The sequence below is a fragment of the Diorhabda carinulata genome, chromosome X (assembly GCF_026250575.1).
Source record: "Diorhabda carinulata isolate Delta chromosome X, icDioCari1.1, whole genome shotgun sequence".
Classification (NCBI taxonomy): Eukaryota; Metazoa; Arthropoda; class Insecta; order Coleoptera; family Chrysomelidae; genus Diorhabda; species Diorhabda carinulata.
Window position 1 is genome coordinate 59,316,018 of NC_079472.1, and position 21,995 is coordinate 59,338,012.

General features: G+C 30.7%; 2 protein-coding genes across 4 annotated transcripts in view; one reads left to right on the top strand and one right to left on the bottom strand.

The window, feature by feature from the left end:
- Positions 1–7,264, top strand: LOC130901535 (nucleolar protein dao-5). 2 transcript variants are annotated; one of them, XM_057812987.1, is made up of 7 exons: positions 1–225; positions 358–585; positions 1,119–1,847; positions 2,058–2,639; positions 2,897–3,085; positions 4,087–4,170; positions 6,608–7,264. In XM_057812987.1, the coding sequence occupies exons 1-7, from the start codon at positions 115–117 to the stop codon at positions 6,758–6,760; spliced, it is 2,076 nt and encodes a 691-aa protein (XP_057668970.1). In that variant the 5' UTR covers positions 1–114; the 3' UTR covers positions 6,761–7,264. The 2 variants fall into 2 exon arrangements, with proteins under 2 accessions (XP_057668970.1, XP_057668969.1); XM_057812986.1 differs by lacking the exons at positions 4,087–4,170; positions 6,608–7,264 and adding an exon at positions 4,420–5,911.
- LOC130901534 (sorting nexin-13-like) overlaps positions 7,174–21,995 on the bottom strand; it is a 27,917-nt gene continuing 13,095 nt past the window's right edge. For both annotated transcript variants that reach the window (XM_057812984.1, XM_057812985.1), the window contains exons 11-17: positions 21,065–21,339; positions 19,752–19,894; positions 19,010–19,228; positions 18,681–18,848; positions 17,107–17,321; positions 16,577–16,689; positions 7,174–9,465 (exon numbers count right to left, since the gene is read on the bottom strand). In XM_057812984.1, the coding sequence (XP_057668967.1) occupies positions 9,245–9,465; positions 16,577–16,689; positions 17,107–17,321; positions 18,681–18,848; positions 19,010–19,228; positions 19,752–19,894; positions 21,065–21,339 (1,354 nt within the window). In that variant the 3' untranslated portion in view covers positions 7,174–9,244. The remainder of the gene's footprint in view (positions 9,466–16,576; positions 16,690–17,106; positions 17,322–18,680; positions 18,849–19,009; positions 19,229–19,751; positions 19,895–21,064; positions 21,340–21,995) is intronic.

A 21,995-nucleotide genomic window follows, 5' to 3' on the forward strand; every position in this document is an offset into this window, starting at 1 on the left:
ATTCTGAAGTAGATGTACTCTCATATATATACCTCGAGGTATGTTGGCATAACTGGGTAAAATATTTGTGGTGCTTTGTTGCATTTATTGTACAGCCTGTTTCTTTCCTTTCAAATGTCTAAAATGGCTGCGAGCACCGATTCTCTGGTCAACGCGCTAGTTTTCGATTTTTTGTATAAAAAAAATAAACAATTGGCTTTGCCGTTCCAAAAAGAAACAAAGGCAGTAAGTAGCTTTCATGATCAATAATAATCGAGTCGATCATTATTATTTTTTTTATGTAAAATGGTTTGTTTGGATGTATACTACTCACCACGTGTTTTTATACCCATGTTTGAAACGTGCTTTTTCTTTTAGGGTACTTTAAAAAAAGGATCACTCGATCTTAGTGAGCTTGTAGCATCTTATTTAAAATTAGGTATCAAAGGAAAATCAGTACTTCTAGCTCCTAGTGAAAATGGTATTGCAAAAAATAATGAAACTAGCAGCGAGGAAAGTTCGGAAGAAGAAACTACAAAAAAATCTATTACTAAACAATCTGTAAAACCACCTCAAAATAAAAAGGATAGTAGCTCCGATTCAGAAGTAAGTAATCACGTTAATATTTTGTGTGCCACAAATATAGGTACATTGCTGATTATAATGGTGGTTTAGAGAGTTAATATATTATTTTTTACTTAGGGATAATTATCAATTTTGCGAAATATTGTTCAGGTTAATTCAGTAGAATTGTTCTAGTGTACTTCTGTGTTTGGAAATTCTGTAGTGTATTAAATTGATTAAGATTTAACAGTTTCGATTTGATAGATTTTAATACCATGAAATTTTTGGAACCATTGGTGATACTTAATACTGAATACTCTGTTTACATTACCACTACATCAACACTAACAATTACACAGTAATTGTGAGTGTTGGAGCAGTGTTAACATTATGTTTGTTATAATTTTTGCATATGGTCGTTCTGAAACTATGATCAGTTGATTCGATCATGATATGAATGTTCAGAAAGTACTTAATCCTAACTATAAGTTTATGATGAAGCTTTTCCGTTTCATTGTTGGCAAATAATTAGCATTTAATTATTCATTAATTTCAAATGTTCCTATATTTTTAAGGATTCTTCAGAAGACGAACAACCTCCCAAAGTTCAACAACCTAAACCTCAACCAGTAAAAGCAAAACAGAGTAGCAGTGACGACAGTTCGTCTGAAGAACAACCCAAAAAAGCAGCACCTATTAAACCTGCTACTGGAACAAAAAGGAAAGCAAAAAGTAGTTCAGAAGACTCCTCTGAGGATGAGAAGCCTCCAGCTAAGAAACCTGCTGCTGTTCCTAAAAAACCTGTTGCTGTTGTTAAAAAGGCAGAAGAAAGCAGTTCTGAAGATAGCAGTGAGGAGGAAAGTAAACCTGTTACGGCAGCAGTAAAACAAGCAGTGTCACCTTCAAAAAAACCAGTATCCAAAAAAGAGAGTAGTTCAGACGATTCGAGTTCTGAGGAAGAAACTCCAGCTGTTAAAAAAACAGTGGCAACTATACAAAAGAAACCAGCAGTAGCAGAACAGAAGAAACCTACTGCAAAACAAAAGAGTAGTTCAGACGACTCTAGTGATGAAGAAGAGACTCCTGTTACAAAAAAAACGGTGATAGTAGCTACTAAGAAACCTGCTACTAAAAAAGAGAGTAGCTCAGATGATTCTAGTGATGAAGATGAGAAACCCAATAAAAAAGTCGCAGTACCTGTGAAAAAACCTGCTGCTAAGAAAGATGTAAGTTCTTCAGACGAAGAGTCCAGTGAGGATGAGGCTCCAGTGGCAAAGAAACCCATAGCTCCCACACCCAAACAGGTAAAGCACAAACTTGATATTTTTTTAATCAGTGCCAGTAAAAATCAACTTATTATCCAGGAAACAAAACTACCCTTTTTATAGAGTAAGCTTTTCTATGCATGATTGTGTTTCTGTTTAGAACACATTTCTTTATAAGTCCATGAAATTCTAAGATGCCAAATTACAAATTTGGATATTTCTTTTATTATGATACATACATTTTTATAGACTCCAACTAAGAAATTAACTGCAGCTGTTGAAGAAACAGATGATAGCAGTGAAGAAGAAGAAGAAGAAACCAAACCTGCTGCAATAGCCAAAAAGCAAAAATCATCACCTCAGAAAAAACCTGTCAATAAAAAAGAGAGTAGTTCAGATGATTCAAGTGAGGAGGAGACAACACAGGCGATCAAAAAACCAGCTGTGATTGTGCAAAATAAACCAGCTACTACTAAGGAGAGTAGCTCAGATGACTCTAGTGATGAGGATGAATCTCCTGTTACAAAAAAACCTGCAGCAGTACCATCAAAGAAACCTGCTACTAAAAAGGACAGTAGTTCTGATGACTCCAGCGACGAGGAAGAAAGTCCTGTTACAAAAAAACCAGCAGTAGTATCATCAAAGAAACCTACTGCTAAAGAAAGTAGTTCAGATGATTCTAGTGACGAAGATGAGAAACCCAAACCAAAAGCTTCAGCTCCTGTGAAAAACTCTGTTGCTAAGAAAGGAGAGAGTTCTTCGGAGGAAGATTCTAGTGATGATGAGTCATCAGCAAAAAAGAAACCCACAGCAACGCCTACACCTAAAAAGGTAAAAATTCAATATTATTCAATCATTCTTGTTATGTCAGCTTCTTTATATATCATATTAGTTAGTTCTATCAATTATTTAACCCTTATTATAATTATTGTTGGGAATTATACATCATGTTTTTACTGCTTTGAATTGAAATTCAGTGTAGATACCAACCTTAAGATTCTAAAACTAAAGGTTGGTCTTATATTTTTCAACTATTTGCAGAATTATTAAAAATTATTGATAGGTGTTATATGTTTTTTTAATTCCAGGCTGCACCTAAAAAAGAATCTTCATCTGAAGAAGAATCTTCAGAGGAAGAGGAAGAACCTGCACCACAACAAAAGAAACAAAAACAAAATAAAAATGTTGAAGATGATTCCGAGTTGACGATAAAGAAACCAAAATATGACAATTTTGTCAAAGCAGGGCAAAATAATAGTTTTAATGGAAATGATAAGGTTAGAATTTGGTTTAATAATTATTTCAAATATATTTCCATTTGATCATACTTTTTCATTAGGAAAAAATTTATTTGATATTAATTACGCTAATTTATAAAGATTTTTAATTTGATGGATAATTTTTCTATTCGTTTGAAACTAGGGTATTATGTATATAGAAAATTTTCTTTTCAATTTAACACTCCAGCAAAATTGATGCATATTTTGTTTATTGTAATCCTTCAAAATTTGATAAAAAAATAACTATGGAGGTGGAACAAAATATAATCAATGCATTTTCTTGTTTAAACACTATTGAAGAAAATACAAGTTTATTGCACCGATTAATACATGTTCCAAGTTTTTGTAAGCTGGCCTAATTATTTAATGAGAATTTCACTGATCTATAAATAAATTGGTTTTAGTAAACCTTTCTTCTTCTTTCTTTCTAGTGCCAATTGTCAAAAACTGAACTACAATTTGAATATTTAGGTTAATTGCCTAATATTAATGTCAAATGTTGTTTTACTTAAGACTATTGAAATTGAATGTTTGATATACATTTTAATTTCTAATAGTTTATCTACTTAAATGTTCATTTGAATTGCCAATTTGTATCGTTCGTATCCTGAATCTATATTCGTTTCAATATTTTGTTTTTATTCTTTCTAAATCTCTATATGCTTATATCAGTTTTTTCGTGGACGTTTTTTCCTTTTGTTCCTTCTCCCCTTACCTTTTCATCCAACTTTCTTCATCCATTCTAACTATATGCCTCATCCAACGGAGTCTTTTTGCTCTGACCACATATTCCATCTCAGCTTGACCATACAGTACTTTGATCTCTGCGTTCATTCTTCTTCTCCACTCGTTTTGCTTTTGCACTCCTCCGAAAATCCTCCTTAGTAACAGTGAAGGTTCAAAAAAAATTTGTCAAATTAACAATTTATTCGTTTATTTTACTGGAGAGTGTTGATAAAAAATTTTTTTCCCTATTAAAATTTGTTTATTTAATTTAGCAAAAGAATACGCCGTTTCGTCGAGTCAAGGATGATGAAGTTAACATTGATCCACGTTTAGCAGATAATTCTTTTGATGCTAAGGTAAAGTGCAAATCTCATGAAAAGTGCAACTGATGTGGCAAGCATCCGTTTAAGGGATTGTAAATTTTTTTTAACAGCTACCTTTAGTGTTAAAGGGAAACTTAACTAAAAACTTGATGAGATTTGCACATTTTCCTTTAAATATAGTTTGCCATTTCTGTTGTACTTACATATTTTTTCCTTCTTTTCATATTGCTGCGTTTTCCAAAAACTTCTTATTGGACGTTTAAAATTTCAAAAAAAAAACAGGGAAATAGAAATTCGTTCGGTGGTCGCGGTGGGGGAGGCCGCGGAGGAAATTTCCGAGGAGGCCGAGGTGGTAACAGAAATTTCGATGGAGGCGAAAGGAGAAGTTGGGGCAATGATGGAGAGAGAAAAAGTTGGGGAGACGGAGGCGATAATCGCGGAAGGGGTGGCTTTAGAGGAGGTAGGGGAGGAAATCGTGGAGGTGGCGACGGTGGTTTTAGAGGAGGTAGGGGAGGAAATCGTGGAGGTGGGGATGGTGGTTTCAGGAAATCTTTCGGCGGTAACGATAGAGGAGGAAGGGGTGGTGGACGTGGAGGTTTCGGTAATAAATCCTTCAATCAGAGAGACAGTTTTGGATCAAAACCTTCGGAAAATAAGAAAATCACATTTGATGATTAGATTACAGGATTTTATAAATAATACATGTGAGTATTTATCAATTGAAAAAAATTACAATTTTTTATAAATTTTCTCCAGACTATCAAATAAAAATTGTAAAGCCAAAACAATTAATACAATCTAACTACAAGCTACGTTCAGTTCTTTCTCTAATGGCAATAAAATACCTTAAATCACAAATCTATTAAATTGTGCATATCCAATAAGTTTAAAAATAAAGAGAGAATTTTGAGAAAGCACCAAAGGCAAAAAACACAGTAGCGTGCGTTTAGTAAGTGTTTTCATATTTATTTATTTATAAAACTTTCCAATAAACGCAATATATTTACAAAAATAGTAAAAATTTGACGATTAGACAATTCTTGGATATACGGATAAAACACAATTCACCTTTCTATTGCTTATTGCGTGTCGCAGTTATTCGGAGGGGCGCTGAAGGTATGTCAATCGGTAGCTTTTGGGAATTTTGACCCTATGGAGCGATTCTCGGGAGCATACCGTACGTTGTGAGTTTTACGGAACCATGCTGTTGCTTTAAACATGTGAAATCCTAATTATTTCGCTTTTTACACAAAGATTTGGTGCTGCACACTTACAAAATTTAGTTGGTGCAGAAATTGAAGCTTGTCAGAGGCTTGGTTTGGTTCTTTTTGAGATGAAGTTTTATACATCTACTCCAAGCAAATGGGGAGTAAACTGGAAACAATAAATAATAAACAGACAATTAACAAGTAGATATAAAACTATGGAAATTATTTCTTTTGCTTAAAAGAAATAGAAAATTATCTCCAGAATATTCGAGAATGAAGGGGAATTATACGATAATAGAATGACAAAAGAGGAAGAAGTGACAGGGAAAATCAAAATAGTAAATGTATGTGGAGGCGATAACATAGAGACAATAAAAAAGAAGAACTATAAATTGAAAGAAATAATTGGCTCTAGAATCGTTAAAAATAGACAGATTAGTATATGCAGATGATATAGTAATCATAGCAGATTCGTTTAAAAAAACTAGACATATGGAGAAAGACAATAAAAGATAGAAGTAAATATCAAGAAATGTAAAATAATGATAGTAAATTAAAAAAGAAAATATGGAAAACAATAAAGAATAGAGAGATCACTTTTTATTAACTGGAAGATACGGAAGAATAGATATAGAGATAGCGAACTGCGTAAGAAAAGCAAGTCAAATATGCTAAGCTCTTAATAAGACAATTTTTGGGGAAAAAAGAAATGGAAGAAAATTTAACAACAAAATATATAACTCTTTGTAGGTAATGGAGTAACTGAGGAAAATATAAGGGAAAACGAGAATGTTTAGAATAAGAAATGAAATAAATATAGAAAAGCCTAAACAGGAATATATAGGAAACAAAATATTTAAGTTTAAACTGGTACATAAAGAAAGGAACACTATAAAGCCTAAAAAAAATTGTGACAGAAGCTAACAGATATAAGAAAATAAGGAGAGGAAGACATAGGAAAACTTTGGCACAAGTAGCAAAAGAAACAATACAGCAGATGAATGAAGTAGCAAAGGACGGAAAAAAATGGATGAAAGATCAAGGAAAACTAAATGATGCTTGAAAGGGTATAAAGGGTTCTAAAGAAGAATATAAATTATATAAAAAAAAGTCGTTAGTCCCATAAAATAAGGGAGGTGTTTATAAAATCGAATAGACAGTGATATCAGTAAAGACGTTATTGTGTAGCAGCTGATCTTTTCTTTTCTATACATGAATTAAAAATTCCAAATGTGCTTTTCTTATATATATGAATTTTTTAGATTAACGCAAGAGGATCCTGGGGTGAGAGAGCAAATATAGATTTGAAACATACAAGAGGGAAATCGTTCAGACATGAGAAAACTAAGAAAAAACGGGGATCCTATCGGGGAGGCACCATAGACATGTCTGTTAATTCCATTAAATTTGACTAGATTAATTTTATCAAATTGTTTTTATATTTAAATGATAAAAATGTAGTTTTTAAGCGCCATTTATTAAATTTAGTTTATTACGTGTAATAATATTTTTTTCGTTAAATCTGCAAGCAATTAATATATTGCTTATGTAATTGAATAAAGTTTGATAAGAAAAAAATTTATTACAAAAAAATTATCTCCATTTAATTTGTCTGATGGTGTCTTTTCTTTTATTCGTTGAATAGTTTCTATATTTTAGATATTAATGTTTATATAAAAATAGTATTACTGTGATTATTTTTTGGACTACATGTTTGCATATCAATAAATGCAACAAAGGATTTTTCTTTATAGTTTTTTGGTCCGCAGAGAAAGTGTTCGAAGTTTTGATGTGTCGGAACCCTGTAAATATCCGTGAATATTTTATGGTACCGTATACTACCCACTCGAGTATCATATTGTTTCATGTACTTGTGTTTATTTTTAATAAAATTTGTATACTATCTGTGTATTACAAAATTAGACCGTTATTGATTCCCAATTCCTCTATATGCTATTCAGAAGGTTATTGGTTAAAAAACAACACCAGTAGCTGTTCTAAAAGACTTATGGCCATAACACTATTTTAGGGGGAACATAAGCTTAGGTGAAAATTGATTGCTGTCAATTGATCAAAGTTGTGAAAATTACAATGGAGTGTATTAAAACTCATTATTAATTGTAATATTGTATAATTATAGAAAATAAATAGCTGTATTACATTTACAAATAATACTATCAACAGTATAGGCTATTATATACAGGGTGTCACTAAATTCGACTGATAACGTTCTAAGGGAAATTCCTTGGGTCAAATGATCGGAATAATCTAAAATTAATCGTTTTCTAGACAAACGTTTCGTAACTGCTCTTGTGATTATTTAGAAAAAAATAATAAATAGTTTCTTCTGTATCAACTAACAGTTTAATGTTGTCCTACAAAATGATTTTTGTTCGTTAAACTACACGTTTTCCTTGAAAAAAAATATTACTGCGATAAAACGGTTTTCCAAAAATTTTTAAATAGTGGTGGCGAAGTTTCAATAACAATCAATGAAAGTCGAATTTATGGACACGCTGTATAATATTTAAGAAAAATAAATAGAAATAATATACAGTATGTCTTCGAAATTAACTTTTACTTTTGAAAACTGCGTAGTACTACTTATCACTAGGTTAAAAAATTTATTTTTTAGAAATTATTAAACAAGACTGAGTATCTTTCCCTGACAGCAAATTACAGTATTATATGGGTCACCCTAATAAGTATATTCTCAATTATAACTTATTGATCCTGATCTAGTTTCCGAACTCATATCTTAGTTTACCTATTCGAGAAATTAATAAGTGTTAAGGGTACAATTTTTCTTAATCAATGTACATCCCTTTTTTCAAAGTTTTCCTAGTGAAAATTTCAGTGGATGGCGTTGATAGCGTCTTAGGCGCTGATTTTAGTACATTGTGCGTGTTCCATAACTATTTTGTCAGTTTGTAAGTGGTTTTCATTTGAAAATAAAATAATAAATATTATGTTCTACAAAGTTTTCAAAATGTTTTTCAACGAAATTAAGTAACAACGAATAAAACAAAAAATGGCACGACACAGTTACATAGGTAGTGACATAAAAACATGAAAGTATGGATTAAAGAAAAATTAAAATTTATGAACACTGCCAGTGATGGATTTATGCTTTGGCACGTGAGGCGCTGCAGTAAAATTTTTGAAACCCCAAAATTTTAGAAACGAAAAAAAAACAAAGATTCAGATTAGTTTTTGTGGAAGATTTTGTGTGAAATGTACACTGAAAAAACAGCTGAATCGACTCAAGCGAGAATATTTTACATACAATGTATTGCATTCACGAAGATGTTTATTCGAATGTGGACATTGCTTTTCGATTTTTTTTAGTATTTCAGCTAAAAAATGTTTAAGAGAGGGATTTTGCACTATTAAAGACCAGAGTTAGGAAAAATAAATTTACAAATTGATTAATATTAAAAAGAAAATAATTATTTATGTACCTAAGGATTATACCTTATTTTTCTTTCGTGTTTATAAGAAATACTTAAAAATTGTACTACAATAAAATAATGTTAGTTTAAAATAAAAATATTGTTTTAAAATTAATAAAATCATAAATTAAACAGAAAAATGTGGCACAAATTCATCATTATTTTTATCAAGAAACCCTGAATGTTTACAGGGTGGCACAGTAGAACGTGCATATCGCATCATCTTTTTTCATAAGATAAGATGCGTGGCGAGGGGAGCCTAGCGTGATTGGATAGTTGCACTTGCAAATTTAATCAAAATAAGTGTTTTAAAGAAACCGGTTCCACATTTAAACCACAAGCAAAAAGTCTAGGACCACAGACAGGTTCTATTGCGCCACCCTGTATCTTAACCTTGTAACTATGTCAAAAAAGAACCGATAACAAAATAGAAAAAATTAAAATTCATCACCTAGTCTTTGGAGTATTAGCGTTTTCGTTTTTCTTTGCTTTTGAATATAATTTTATAATTAATTTACTCATTTCCTTATCGGGAAATAAATTACATAATATACCTTCTAATAATACATATAATAATCTACGGTTTAAAATTGGTCTTTGGAAAAGATCGAAAATTGTAAGTAAACCTCGCCTAGTCGTCTCTGAACCAACAATATGTTTGAGTTCATCTGAAACAAAATTTTCAATTAGTTCAATTCCATTATTCATAATTAATTTCTTAGAATTTTCAGCCGATTATGGAGTGTAGAGGCATTGTATAAAGAATAGGATAGTAGGTTAACCTTATGAGGATATCATTTGACGAGGTGGATGCCACCAATAGATGGCAGTGGAGAGATGGCTTCCACAGCAGGTCTTTTCTTACTGTACGACGTAGCTTGAATTATGTGTTTTCTAGCTTTGGTTGCCGTATTACCCCAATAACAGATGGCACCAAAATTATTTAAAATATTATAATCAACCCTTAATCTGTGTTATAAAGTTTCTTATTTTGGGTGCCTATAGCAAAGTTGTAATTTGAGTTCATTATTTTATTGTGTTCGTTGTGTTATTGTTGAGTTTCGATGGTTGTGCATTTGGATTATTTTTTTATTTGAGAATCTTTGAACTTGGATATATATTTCATTTTTAAGGTAAGTGAATATTATTATAATTAATATACATCACTACTCTCTTAGTTCATATATTTAAATTATAAGAGGCGCTAGATGTATAAATGCTACAGCTTGCAATTTCGAAAAAAAAACTGTATATTTAGCGAACTACTTACTAAAATGTATTTATATAACAAATAATCACTTCTTCTTTTCAATTTTTTAGAAATAGCTGGAAATAAGTGTGTTTATTTCATGTAAGTGGACTAAGTAAGAGATCAGATCCTACAATTAAAATGTACCGATTTCCTTTTCGCTAACCTAACCTAACCAGATGTCAAAAATGGATCATACACTCGGGTGAGTTATTCTTAAGACAATTATTTTTCATAAAGGGATAAAAAATAGTGAATGTGAATAAATGACTGTTTACAAATGTTCAATACTAAACATAAGTAGGTATTTAATTATCGTCAAATGAAAGATAATTCGTCCAATAGTTTTTTCTGATAATGAGTTTATCTGTATTATGGTCACATTGCATATTATACGAGTACAATGATTTACTACAAATTCCAAATCCATTCAATCTTATAAACTTATCAAAAGTACTTGAATCATACCTAAATTTAAACTTAGAAGCCACCTTTATAGTAAAGACAAACAGAATAGAATAAAACATTTTTGAAAATATTTCAAACTTATACATAAAAACAACTAACCGAATACAAAGGACTCAACTTTAATATTTCACAAAAATTGAAATAGTATTTTTCGTTATTTTTTTATGTTTATAAACTAAGCACATAATAATAAGGTAGTGTGTCTGTGTGTTTATATTTGGAAATTATCCTGTCAATGAGGCAAAAATTTCACCTGTTCAAATGTATATAGACTGTTTTTTATCACATATTATAATATGGTTATAATATTATATTCTATGCCATAACAGATTGACAAAATAGTAACAATTAGGGAGAAAATTATAATTTTCTCCATTCTCAAGTTACACAGGAAAATTATGTTTTTGTTTTATCCAGCATAGAATGTTTGAATGAAATAATATTAAATACTAGTTTTATTTGAATACAAATTTACTATAGACATATACCAACAAAGCTTCGATACGACGTTTCGTGCCTTCACGAGGCAAACTTATAGGTTTTTAATGAGGATATGCTTATTCATTATAATTATTAATCAATTTAAATGATATAGCACACTTTTATCTCGAATAACCAACATCACTAATGATTATTCTTAAATACGTTTCTATCGTAGATACTCGTTTTGATTTTATCAAAAAATGTACTGAGGGCTTTACTTTAAACATTACCTGTTGTTTTCTATATAAAAAAGAACTTTTTTAACCAATGTAATGTCCCTCCATAATATAATCACCATTTTTGTCCATTGTTCATTTTTGTCCTCGTATCTATTAAGGGTAAGAATATAGTAATGTCATATACCATCTTATGATTGTTGAATACTTCAATAAAAATGAATTTTAGTTTCAATTTTATTATACATATATATTGCAAAAAACACTTTTAACAAGAGATAATATTATTTGCTAGTAATAACCCGCTTTTATGACCATACATACTTGATTCAGATAAGTAGACCTTTTGCCTGCTTTTATTATACCATTAAAGATGGTTTTGTAAGCATTTATGTAAAATATAATTTCTGAAATTTGAAGGTAGCAACAAGCTCCTCAAGTACATTTTTCCAGTCGCACATTATGAATAAATTTATCATCCCAACAAATATTGATTTTAGTTATTTATTTCACGATTTACCTATCCATAACTTCCTACAGTGATTATAGAAACAGCCTGTTTAAAACTATAGATCAAATTATTTTTAAAAAATGTTACTTATAAAAAATCCTGGAGAAGAGCAATTTATATTTTCAACTGTAGTAGTTGGTGTCTTTTTTGTAACGTTATAACTATATTAAATATGACGCCTTGGATATATTTTTTAATGGTATATATTTTTTGTATTGCACTTTAATAGGTTATAATTTCAAAAATATATGATTTATGCTTGATTTACCTATAAAAGATTTGTGAATAAAATCATTTTGTTAAATTAGTACCAGTAGTAATATAAATATATTTAACTCAATAATGAGCTCAGTTTCAACATTTCTACATTATTTTGTGGTCAATCCAAAAAGTATAAATAGATAATACAATAAATAATATTTTCCATTATTATAACTTTTGGCTCTCCAATGTGAAACCAAGACCGGTCTTGGGTTAGTTGGTACACTTATCGGTAAGGATGAGGCCATTGTACAAATATCTTTACACAATGATAAAAATGACAAAACGATTATAAGTAGGTATTTTAGTAATAGTTGATAGGACAATTTTTTTTTCTTTATTAGAAAGAGTTTTTTTATTTATTGGTATTATCTAAATTTTCGCATTAATCCGTAACTTTCAATACAAAGCCAATGAATATAATACTTATATTACAAATCAGATTACTTAAATATCTTTGGTACGTATATATACTTATTTGTATATTTTTTATTTCTGGTTTTGTTACAATTCTTGTTTGATTTTAAAAACCCTTATTAAAGATAAGTATGAGAGTTTTTACCGTTGTTGTGTGCATACCAAGAAATTTCAATGATGTGTAGTTGTTTTTGAGAATGATACACAGGTATGGAATTATCTTAACACAATTCGGGAAAATTCTGTCATTCGATGATATAAGATACAATTAGGGAAATTCCAAATAAGGGTACTACTAGTCGTTATTCCATTTATGCCCGTTATTGAAATGAAATAAATTCAGGTAATGCTGTTTTGGCAAACCTAAGCCAGAAATTACTAAGAAATAAGCTGATCTTCAGCAAACATTTCAGTGAAAATATTAGTCAATCTAAAATATTGCCTACTACTGTTGTACCATTCCGCTACAAAAATGATGAAGGTTCAGAAAGTGAATCGGATAAGGAAAATTTGGATGAACAAATAATCCAATTGAATGTTTCCTCACATCCACAACCATGAAGATGAAGAGTGGTTGAAAGAGTTACAGAACCTTCCATCTTGTTCTATGGGAATTGAAGGTAGGAAGCAGTCATTGCAAGAAGAAAATGAACGGTTGAGAAAGGAACTAACCAATGCTAGGAAAAAAGTCAATAACCTGAATACTCAATTGAGAGCTACAAAAAAAAAGGATTATGAAAACGCAACTCTCTGCGAACGTTTTGTATGGAGAAGGAACTCTCACGAATTTTACAAAATCTCTTGTGAATATGCAATTACGACATAAGATGAAATCCCCATGGTTACTATCTGAAAAGAAAACTGCCCTGTTATTATTTTATAAAGGACCTAAGACATACAGATATTTGCGATAAAAACGGTTTATTTGCCAGCAATATCAACAGTGAAGAAAGCCTTTGCCTGCCAGTGAAGCTCTAGTTCTCACGTTCAGAGGAATCTATAGCAACTGGAAAATTCCTATAGCCTACTTTGTATTGAATGGTAGGGTGTCATATGCTTCTTTATGGTGTATAATTACCAAGGAATTGGAAAAACTTAGTGAGACAAAACTAGACCCTATAGGCATAGTATGTGATTTATCAACTACCAATCAGAAACTCATAAAGCATTTGGGGGTTAAGAAAAATCAACCTTATTTTATTCATAATGAGAAAAAATATTATGCTTTTTTTGATGCTCCCCATCTGTTGAAATGCGTTAGAAACAATTTTTTGAACAATAGTTTCATATTTAAAGGGCAGTTCATATGTTTTTCTGGCATTCGAAAAGTTTATAATCTTGATAAAAGGAGCAAAACAGGAAAGGTCTTATTGAAACTGACTGATAAACACATCAATCCGAATTCTTTCAAAAAAATGAAGGTCAAATTAGCTGCCCAATTTTTGAGTCATTGAGTCACAGTGTTTGTTCTGCCATAATGACATCTTTGGAAATTGGTGAACTTATTTCAAGTACAGCTAAACACACGGCTAACTTTTTTCTAACCATAAACAATTTATTTGATGCCCTGAATAGTACACGTTTACATTAAACAAAACCCTGTAATCGTGTTCTGAGAGATACGAATCCAGAAGTGCTAGCAGCTCAGGATATGATTTATTAGAAAATCTATACAAAGGAAAAAAGGGGAATTTGACAAGACCTGATAGCTTTGATGGTTTTTTTCTCACCATTAACTCCGTTAAACAATTTGCAAGTGATCAAAAAAATGAAGATTTCAATTATTTATTCACAGGTAGACTAATTCAAGATCCACTTGAAAATCAATTTTCTGTTTATCGTCAAAGAGAAGGGTATAACAGAAACCCAACAGTGAAAGCATTTCGAGCTGCATTTAAAATAAATATTGTCGCCAATTTAATGAGGCCACCTAGAAGTGCTAATGCAGGCAGTCAACTGGATGATGATGATGATAATATACTGCTTTTACCAACAGATGACAATGAAGCACTCGCTTCATTAAATGTTGAAGAAGAATCATCATCTGAACAAACGGATTCATCCACCAATTCAATTTCTTCCGAGGTACATTCAAATGATATTGCGACGTTAGCAAATTGTCCTGTAGAATATTTTGGGGGTTATTTAATTAAAAAATGTTTAGATCGCTTCAATTGCAAAGACTGTCAAGTCAGTTTAGAAACTTCTGATGACATAAACAGTGGACAAGAGCTTCTTATATTCTATAAGAATTAGATATACTTATAAAAGAATAAGAAAAATATAAGAAATAATAAGTGTGCATTAAAAACTTAAAAAATTTGAAAAAGAAAATTGTTGGAAAAATAGAAAAAATTCTTCCCAAATGATATGCAACAAATGCAATCTGTTGTAGTCATAGGCAATACATTTTCAATTTATTATTGCGAACTCAGATTTTCAAATATTGTAAAACTTTTTCAAGTTCATTAAAAACTAGACAAGTTAAAAAAAAAGATAAATTATCAATAATTCAGCATAACTGAACAACCAATATATTTTGTATGTTTCTTATGGTATATTCTTTCTGTTTTTTTTTTTTTTGGTAAATCAATACACAATCTTTTTTATGTCAACGTTTCGGTAGCGTTGGTCCAGTTACCGTTATGAAGAATAATGTTTTATAAAATTGTTGGTCCCTAGCTGACATTAATGAAAAAATTCGAAAACTAGAACATCAATAATATTATATATAATAACATGGTTTAAGACTGATGCAAAAAATTGTCGTACATTTTTCAAAGTCCATTCACAATAGATTATATTTTCGAAAAAAAGGTGAATATTGAAATATTTGTATGGATTTTCGTTTGATTTCCAATATTCAACAACATTTATAGTACTTGTTTCAATAGTAAATGTAATTACTTGACCCAAGAATATCTAGAGTTCATCGCGAGTAGATTCTACATGTTGTACTACATTTTGGATTTTGTCCATTTCTTTCTATGGTCAAAATTAAGAGCTACTTTGTATATATTTTCTTGATAACAAATAGTCCAAATGGGTCGGGTACTGGTTATAAAAAAAAATAATTTCCAGAAAACAAAAATATTAGAATGTGAATAATGTTCCAAAGCAACACTATCATACTTTCTAACAAACATTTTAGGAATTTGAAAAAGTTTTAAAATTACAATTGATTTACTCAATTTGTTGGCCATTCGAATTTCCCACTAATAATGTTGTAGCTGTAAAATGCATAAGGAATATATACAGGACCGTACTACTTATAGATTCTGATAATTTTTTCAAACGCTGAGTTTATAATTATTTTAATTTTATATCAACAATTTCATAAAAAGTGTAGTTATTATTGTTACTTTATTTAATATTTCTGTTCGACATTTTCTAATAAATTCATTTACTAAAACTTTGAGTGTTTTATTTAGTTATCTAATATGAAGAATGCAATTACCTCATAGCAAAAATCCGTGATTCCTGACGTTTACGCCAAAATCTAACATTTTTTTAGTTACATTTTTAGAATACATGCTATAACATTATTAGAAACATGATATTTCAAAATACGCCCTATCTAATACTGTAAAGATTCCTATCGAATAGGTAATTTGTGTCACTTTCGTAATAAAAAGTAAAATCGGCAACAATGTACTGTCTGTTCGAATTTCGAAGATAAAGAAAACTTCACATTTAGTTGGGATCTTTCCACAAAAATTTAGTTGTTGAAAATAGTGCTGTTTATTTCAGACGGCACTAAGCTACGGGCCATTTTTATGAAGAACGAGCGTGCAAAATTGCCTCAAATGGTTTTAATTGTCACTGTTCTACTATCCTATTCTTTATAAAATGGTAGAGGTAAGAAGAACCATCTCAGTGTATCACTTTGATTATAGCTTATACTGGATCCTTATCTTATATACACTTTTGGAATTTTTTTATTATTTTCCTTTCATTTTAATTAACCGTTTAGTTTCCCTGTCACTACTTATACTTTCGAATTTTTATTTACTTTCCTCTGACGATTGTCATTTTTTTTTCAATTATGTTCTTTTACGATGTCTGTTTTTGTTATACACTGAGAGTACACTCTAGTAATTTCTTTTTTATATAATTATAAGGTTACAAGACAACATTAGTTTTTAGTTTGATACCGTCATATTGTATTACAGTATATTGAATGACATTCAATTTTTTATGTATAGTATTATTACCTGACAGGCTCGATAAAAGAGCAACTTTAGCAGCCACTCTTGTTCTATTTTTAGTATCATTATCTCGTTCCGGTCTCTTTTCATTTCTAATACCATTTGGCCAAAAAGAGTGTCTAAAAATAACAAAAAAAAAATGCAAATAAATTACAAATTTACCTAAAACATGGTATTTTCTTCAACTTTTCTATCACAAATTATATATATATATATATATATATATATATATCTTCAATTTCTTATTTATTAATGCATCTAAATGTTCTTGATTTTAGGTCTCTTCTGTTTCAAAATTAATTTTTTTTCGATAGTTTTTAAAAGAAAGATAAATTTTGACGTTTCAACTTTTCTTTAAGTCTTTATCAAAATATTTTGATATATATATATAGAAAAAAAAAAAGAATCCATTCTTTTGAACTGATTTTTTATGAAAAAATTTTTCGTTTTGACATTTTTAAAATCTTATAAATCAAAAAATTAGACATTAATAACCACAAACTATTATCTCCAATGTAGTGAAAACGTTCACTCACTTAAAAATATACAAATAATGTGCTACATTCTTTGGACTAGTGATGAAGGACACATATTCGAGTATTCTGCGGTTCACTATATCACCAAACATTGTCCTCACTATCTGCCTCAAAAGTGTGACGATTCTTCTTCTCAACCATTGATTTCTAGACTTTAAATCAAACACTTCATCCATCATCAATAACATTATTCTAAGTGGAATGTTATCGTCGGTCTAAAAACAAAAACATGAAATCAAAATTTACCATATTGAAATAAAAATATAGTCGGTTCGATTTTTGAACTATTTACTCATTATAGATGGGACCGAATCAGCAATTGAAAAAATGAATAACTACTTAAAAGGATTAAATAACAACATAAAGTTTGACTATTCTTTATAGGAAGCATTAAAAAATCTGAAACAACCAGCCAGCCATAAACCAGAATTACAAACACAGAAAAACCTGAACTTTGAAAACATATTCAAAACGAATGAGTCTGAAATAGAATTAGAAAGATACATAAAAGGGTTCTATTGTTTCCTCTTTTCCGATACAAAATAGTGTAAAAATTATGTTGAAATTTAATCAAAAGTAGTTCAGATGAATTGGAGAAAGAAAAAGCGGATCTATCACACAATTATTCGCTCGGTTGTCATGTACGCTAGCGAGACATGGGTGTCGAATATAGTTAAACACGCGGGAGTGAAAGATCTTATGCTGGATATAAGAACTAGTGCGCACAGCGTGTAGCGTAGCCGTACAAACACCGAGCTCTATCGACTCTATCGAGGTAAAAGCTCTTTGAGGACCGTAGTAGTCGTAGTAGTTCAGATGTACCACAAATGTTATATAATGAATTGTCATTGTGACAAATCATTTCATTTAAATCAAAAGTCATCATCGTACATTGTAATTTTTGAATTCACTAAAATGAAAATCTAAGTAATGCCAAATCCCGATGAAGAAGAAAATACAAGAAGGCCTGAACCTAAAATTCTACCTTTGTATCGAGAAGAAGACCTACCTACAGGCGGTAGCAGTATGTGGACGAAATTCCCGCTCATAATTCCATTCTGTATACCGTTATTTATACGAAGAAAAAAATGATTGTAGGTAACGGTATTTTGACCATTTTTGATCGAGAATGATCCAACTTGTAATAATTTAACAAATATAAGGAATTGAAACAATATGTCATTATTATTATAATTCACTTTATATTGAGGATTTTTAATTTTTTAACAACTTTAAACGGTAAAAATAATTTCTTTCTTATTTCACTTTTCCGAACATTTCTTGAGATGGACAATAAAAGTCCTTCATTCGTAACAGTATTTCGCTGGTAAAATGAATTTAAAAGAATACGGACATCGCTTGGTAATGAGGTACGTAACTTTTTAATTCTGTCTCCTCAGGTAATGAGGATTTGTCGTTACTGTCCTTATCGTTACATGCTTGAGTACAAAGTATATAATCAAGAACTTATATTTATTCGAATCTGTATTGTGCACCACCCTGTATTTTAAGTAAATGGTATTAATTTGAATAATTACATAAGTTGTAACAATAATTGAATGTTAATATCTCACTTCTTCTATTGAGGCACCAACTTTACAAGCTTCCGGAAACCTCACTGGTTTTGGATGGAACACCTTCGTTAAACCAACGACTACTTCATCAACGGTGTTAATAAGATGTTCCGGCATATTTTTAATTGTTTTCATTCCAGTTTTAAGAGGATTCACCAAAGTATCGATCTGAAAATAGTAATAAAATTAATTTTTTATTATAAAGTAACAGTACACAAATCCGCTGTCTGATAAGCGTTTCGATAACGGGGTTACCGTCTTCAGAGACTGAAGGTAACTAGTTTATCTTATTGATAATAAAATTAATACTTATGTTTACAATGACTTACGGTACTAGATATTGGTCCTCCGTTTGCTCTATCATAATCTCCCTGTTCGAGGAACGTTATCACAAGTTCTTTAAGACCTTGATGAGTTGATATCACATGATTACGACACAATTCATTCATATACGAACCCAGCATTTTCATTCTTCTTTCTAAAACGGCTCGGTCCATATTATGGAATGTTTTCTTACCAGGAAATGGAAGTTTCGATAAATCTGGAAACTGAAATATACGATGAAAAAGTAATTTCGGTTTTGTATTATAAAGAATAGTTTTTAATCAATTATATATTTTACATTTTTCTCAACGACCTTTTACCATTTTTCCTTCCGGTTCATAATACCGCACTTATAAAATTTCTGATCCTTATCAGTAAAAAACTGAACCAAGCGCGATTGAAGGACATAGTCAATTGTGAAAATTTGACCATTCAAAGAATTCTGCAAACTTCGAAATAAATGGTAATCAGATGGTGCCAGATCCTCTTAACAGAGTGGTTTATCAACCCTTATTCGGGCTTGAAAGCCTTCAAACGTCAAAGAGCGTCGCTACTTCGTTCATGTAGTTAAACATTCCCTAGCGAACGCTAAGTGGCGCCATCCTCACTTTCAACTGGCAATCACTGGTCAAGTTGAAATCTAACCGATAATATAGATTCCGATGCTAAATTAGGTTGTAAAATATATCAAAATATTCTTTTACAAAAATAATTTTTATTTGTGTGTACTTTGGATTTAATAATTACCTTTTCCTTAACTTTGGAATAAAGGTCATGAAAGTCGCTATATCTTCGATAAATATGCCATTCTTCTTGGTAACCTGTCTCATATGATCTACTAACTCGAATGGCATATATACCAAATGTTTTACCCTTTTCACAAACTATTCCTGAAAATAGAACGGTTTCTATAAACGCTGGCCAACCAATAAAGTAACACATCACTAAATAAATCGTGTGACTAACTAAGAAAATCAATTTTATTCATCAATCTAATCTCTATCACGAGCAATACAATCGTTTGAATGCTTCTCTAACTTCTCGATGCCATGCTTGTAGAAGGATTTCTCTTTTGCTTTAAAATAGACTTCAGTTTCAGCAATTGCTTCTTGATTTGAGCTGAATTTCTTACGACGAGCATTTTTTTCAGATCAATAGTCACTGGGGACCAGATCTGGACTATACGGTTAATGAAGAAGCAATTCGAAATGTAATTCGTTCAATTTAATCATCATTGTCATCGACTTGTGAATTATCTTGACTTTTTTTTCGACATGCTATTTTTTTTTCATCAAGAAGCAATGATAAATTAGCACACGAAATTGTTTTTAAAATAACAAAAATAGCTTCACTTAAATGTCATGAAATTTTACACATAATATTTTGAGTACTTGAGTTGGTACTTCATAAACAAATATGAATTTGTCAATGGCAACGCCATCTGTGTGTCAGTCACACTACTTATTGAGTGATGTTATATCCATAGACAAACCATAAAATCTTGAAAGTTCACTTCTTCAATAAAGCTTGGGATTCGAAATTAGAGGGATGGATATTAATTTATTAGTGCTTCCAAAACGAACCGAAATGAATTGTATTTCCACAAATTGAGAGTTTTATAAGCAAAATTATTTTTATTAAAGTTTTCTGCACATTTTCATCATCAATAACTAATTACGGAATTTAGAAATATTGGGTTGATATTGTCCCTATAATACCCAGCCATTGAATGAACTGTAGTTTTCATTAGAACCTGTAAAATTTTAAGTAGCAATTTTTATTTTAATGTTGTTAATTCTATCGTTTGTGTCCATGTTAATTTTGGCGATTGTTTTCAGAATTACCATAACAAAAAAAAATATTTTAAATAGAAAAATGGTCTACATACAGAGTGTTATAAAAAATGCAGACAAATGTAATTAGAGGTGAATGGTCATTGAAATTGGTATGAATAGGAAGAGCAAGAGATTTTTCAAATGAAAATGTGATAGCGTTATTTTCGTCGGTGAACTATCGAGCATTTACTTTAGTAGTAAAATATTTCTACGCCTCTTTCTTACCAGTTTCAATAATATTCACGTTAAGAGTAAAATTTCCGGTTTTCAAAAGTTTGTCGTCGATTTTTCTTTCTTCCTCTTTAACTACATCAGATCCGTTAGCGGTTATCCTTTTTTCTAGGCTAGAGCTACGTGATTTTATTTCGGATTCATTTTTTCCAATCAGCATTGTTACGTCGCTCCACGATCTAGCGTGTTTCACGTTCTTGGGACTTTCAACGGACAAAAGATCCATTTTTCTAGTTGCCACATTTGGAGGTTCGTCTACACATTCGCTACTGTGAATCAAATATATAAGTTTCAATTTTGAGATAAATCAAAAATTTCTACAGAAGAATTTAAAGAAAAACGAGATGTTATCAAATTTTAAATGGGAGAATAAAATGATCGTGAGAAACCACAGAATCTAGACCACTAGCTTCATGAAGCGGGAGTCTGGTTAAAAAGCATAGATACAGATATCGGAGTAGTCCAATCAATGAAGCATCTGCCAGAGTAATTCTTTTTTCCTACAATTCGTAGATGTACTTTCCTATACCAACTATAAAATCTACTTAAAATCTTGGCAAGTACAATGTCCTATTAATTATCTTGTTATGGTTGCGAAAGTCATTGAGGTTCCTATTGTATTCCAGATCATATTTGTACCGATAGAGTAGGAGCTCAACATATCCTAACTATTGAATTTGATCTCTATATCACTATTGTATTGGTTCCTTTCCAGGTTAATTTCCATACACGTTTCAACGGCAAGTATTTTTGTCTGAATGGCGCCGGTGCAGGAGCTGCTAGATCCAGCTCCAAATACTTCAATGTCAGCTCCTAGCAGTTGATGATATTTTCCTGTTCCAATCTTTTTATAGCTTTTATATACGATAAGATTTAGTATTTAAGGTAACTTGTACACGGATACTAGGTTCTCAATAGTTTGACA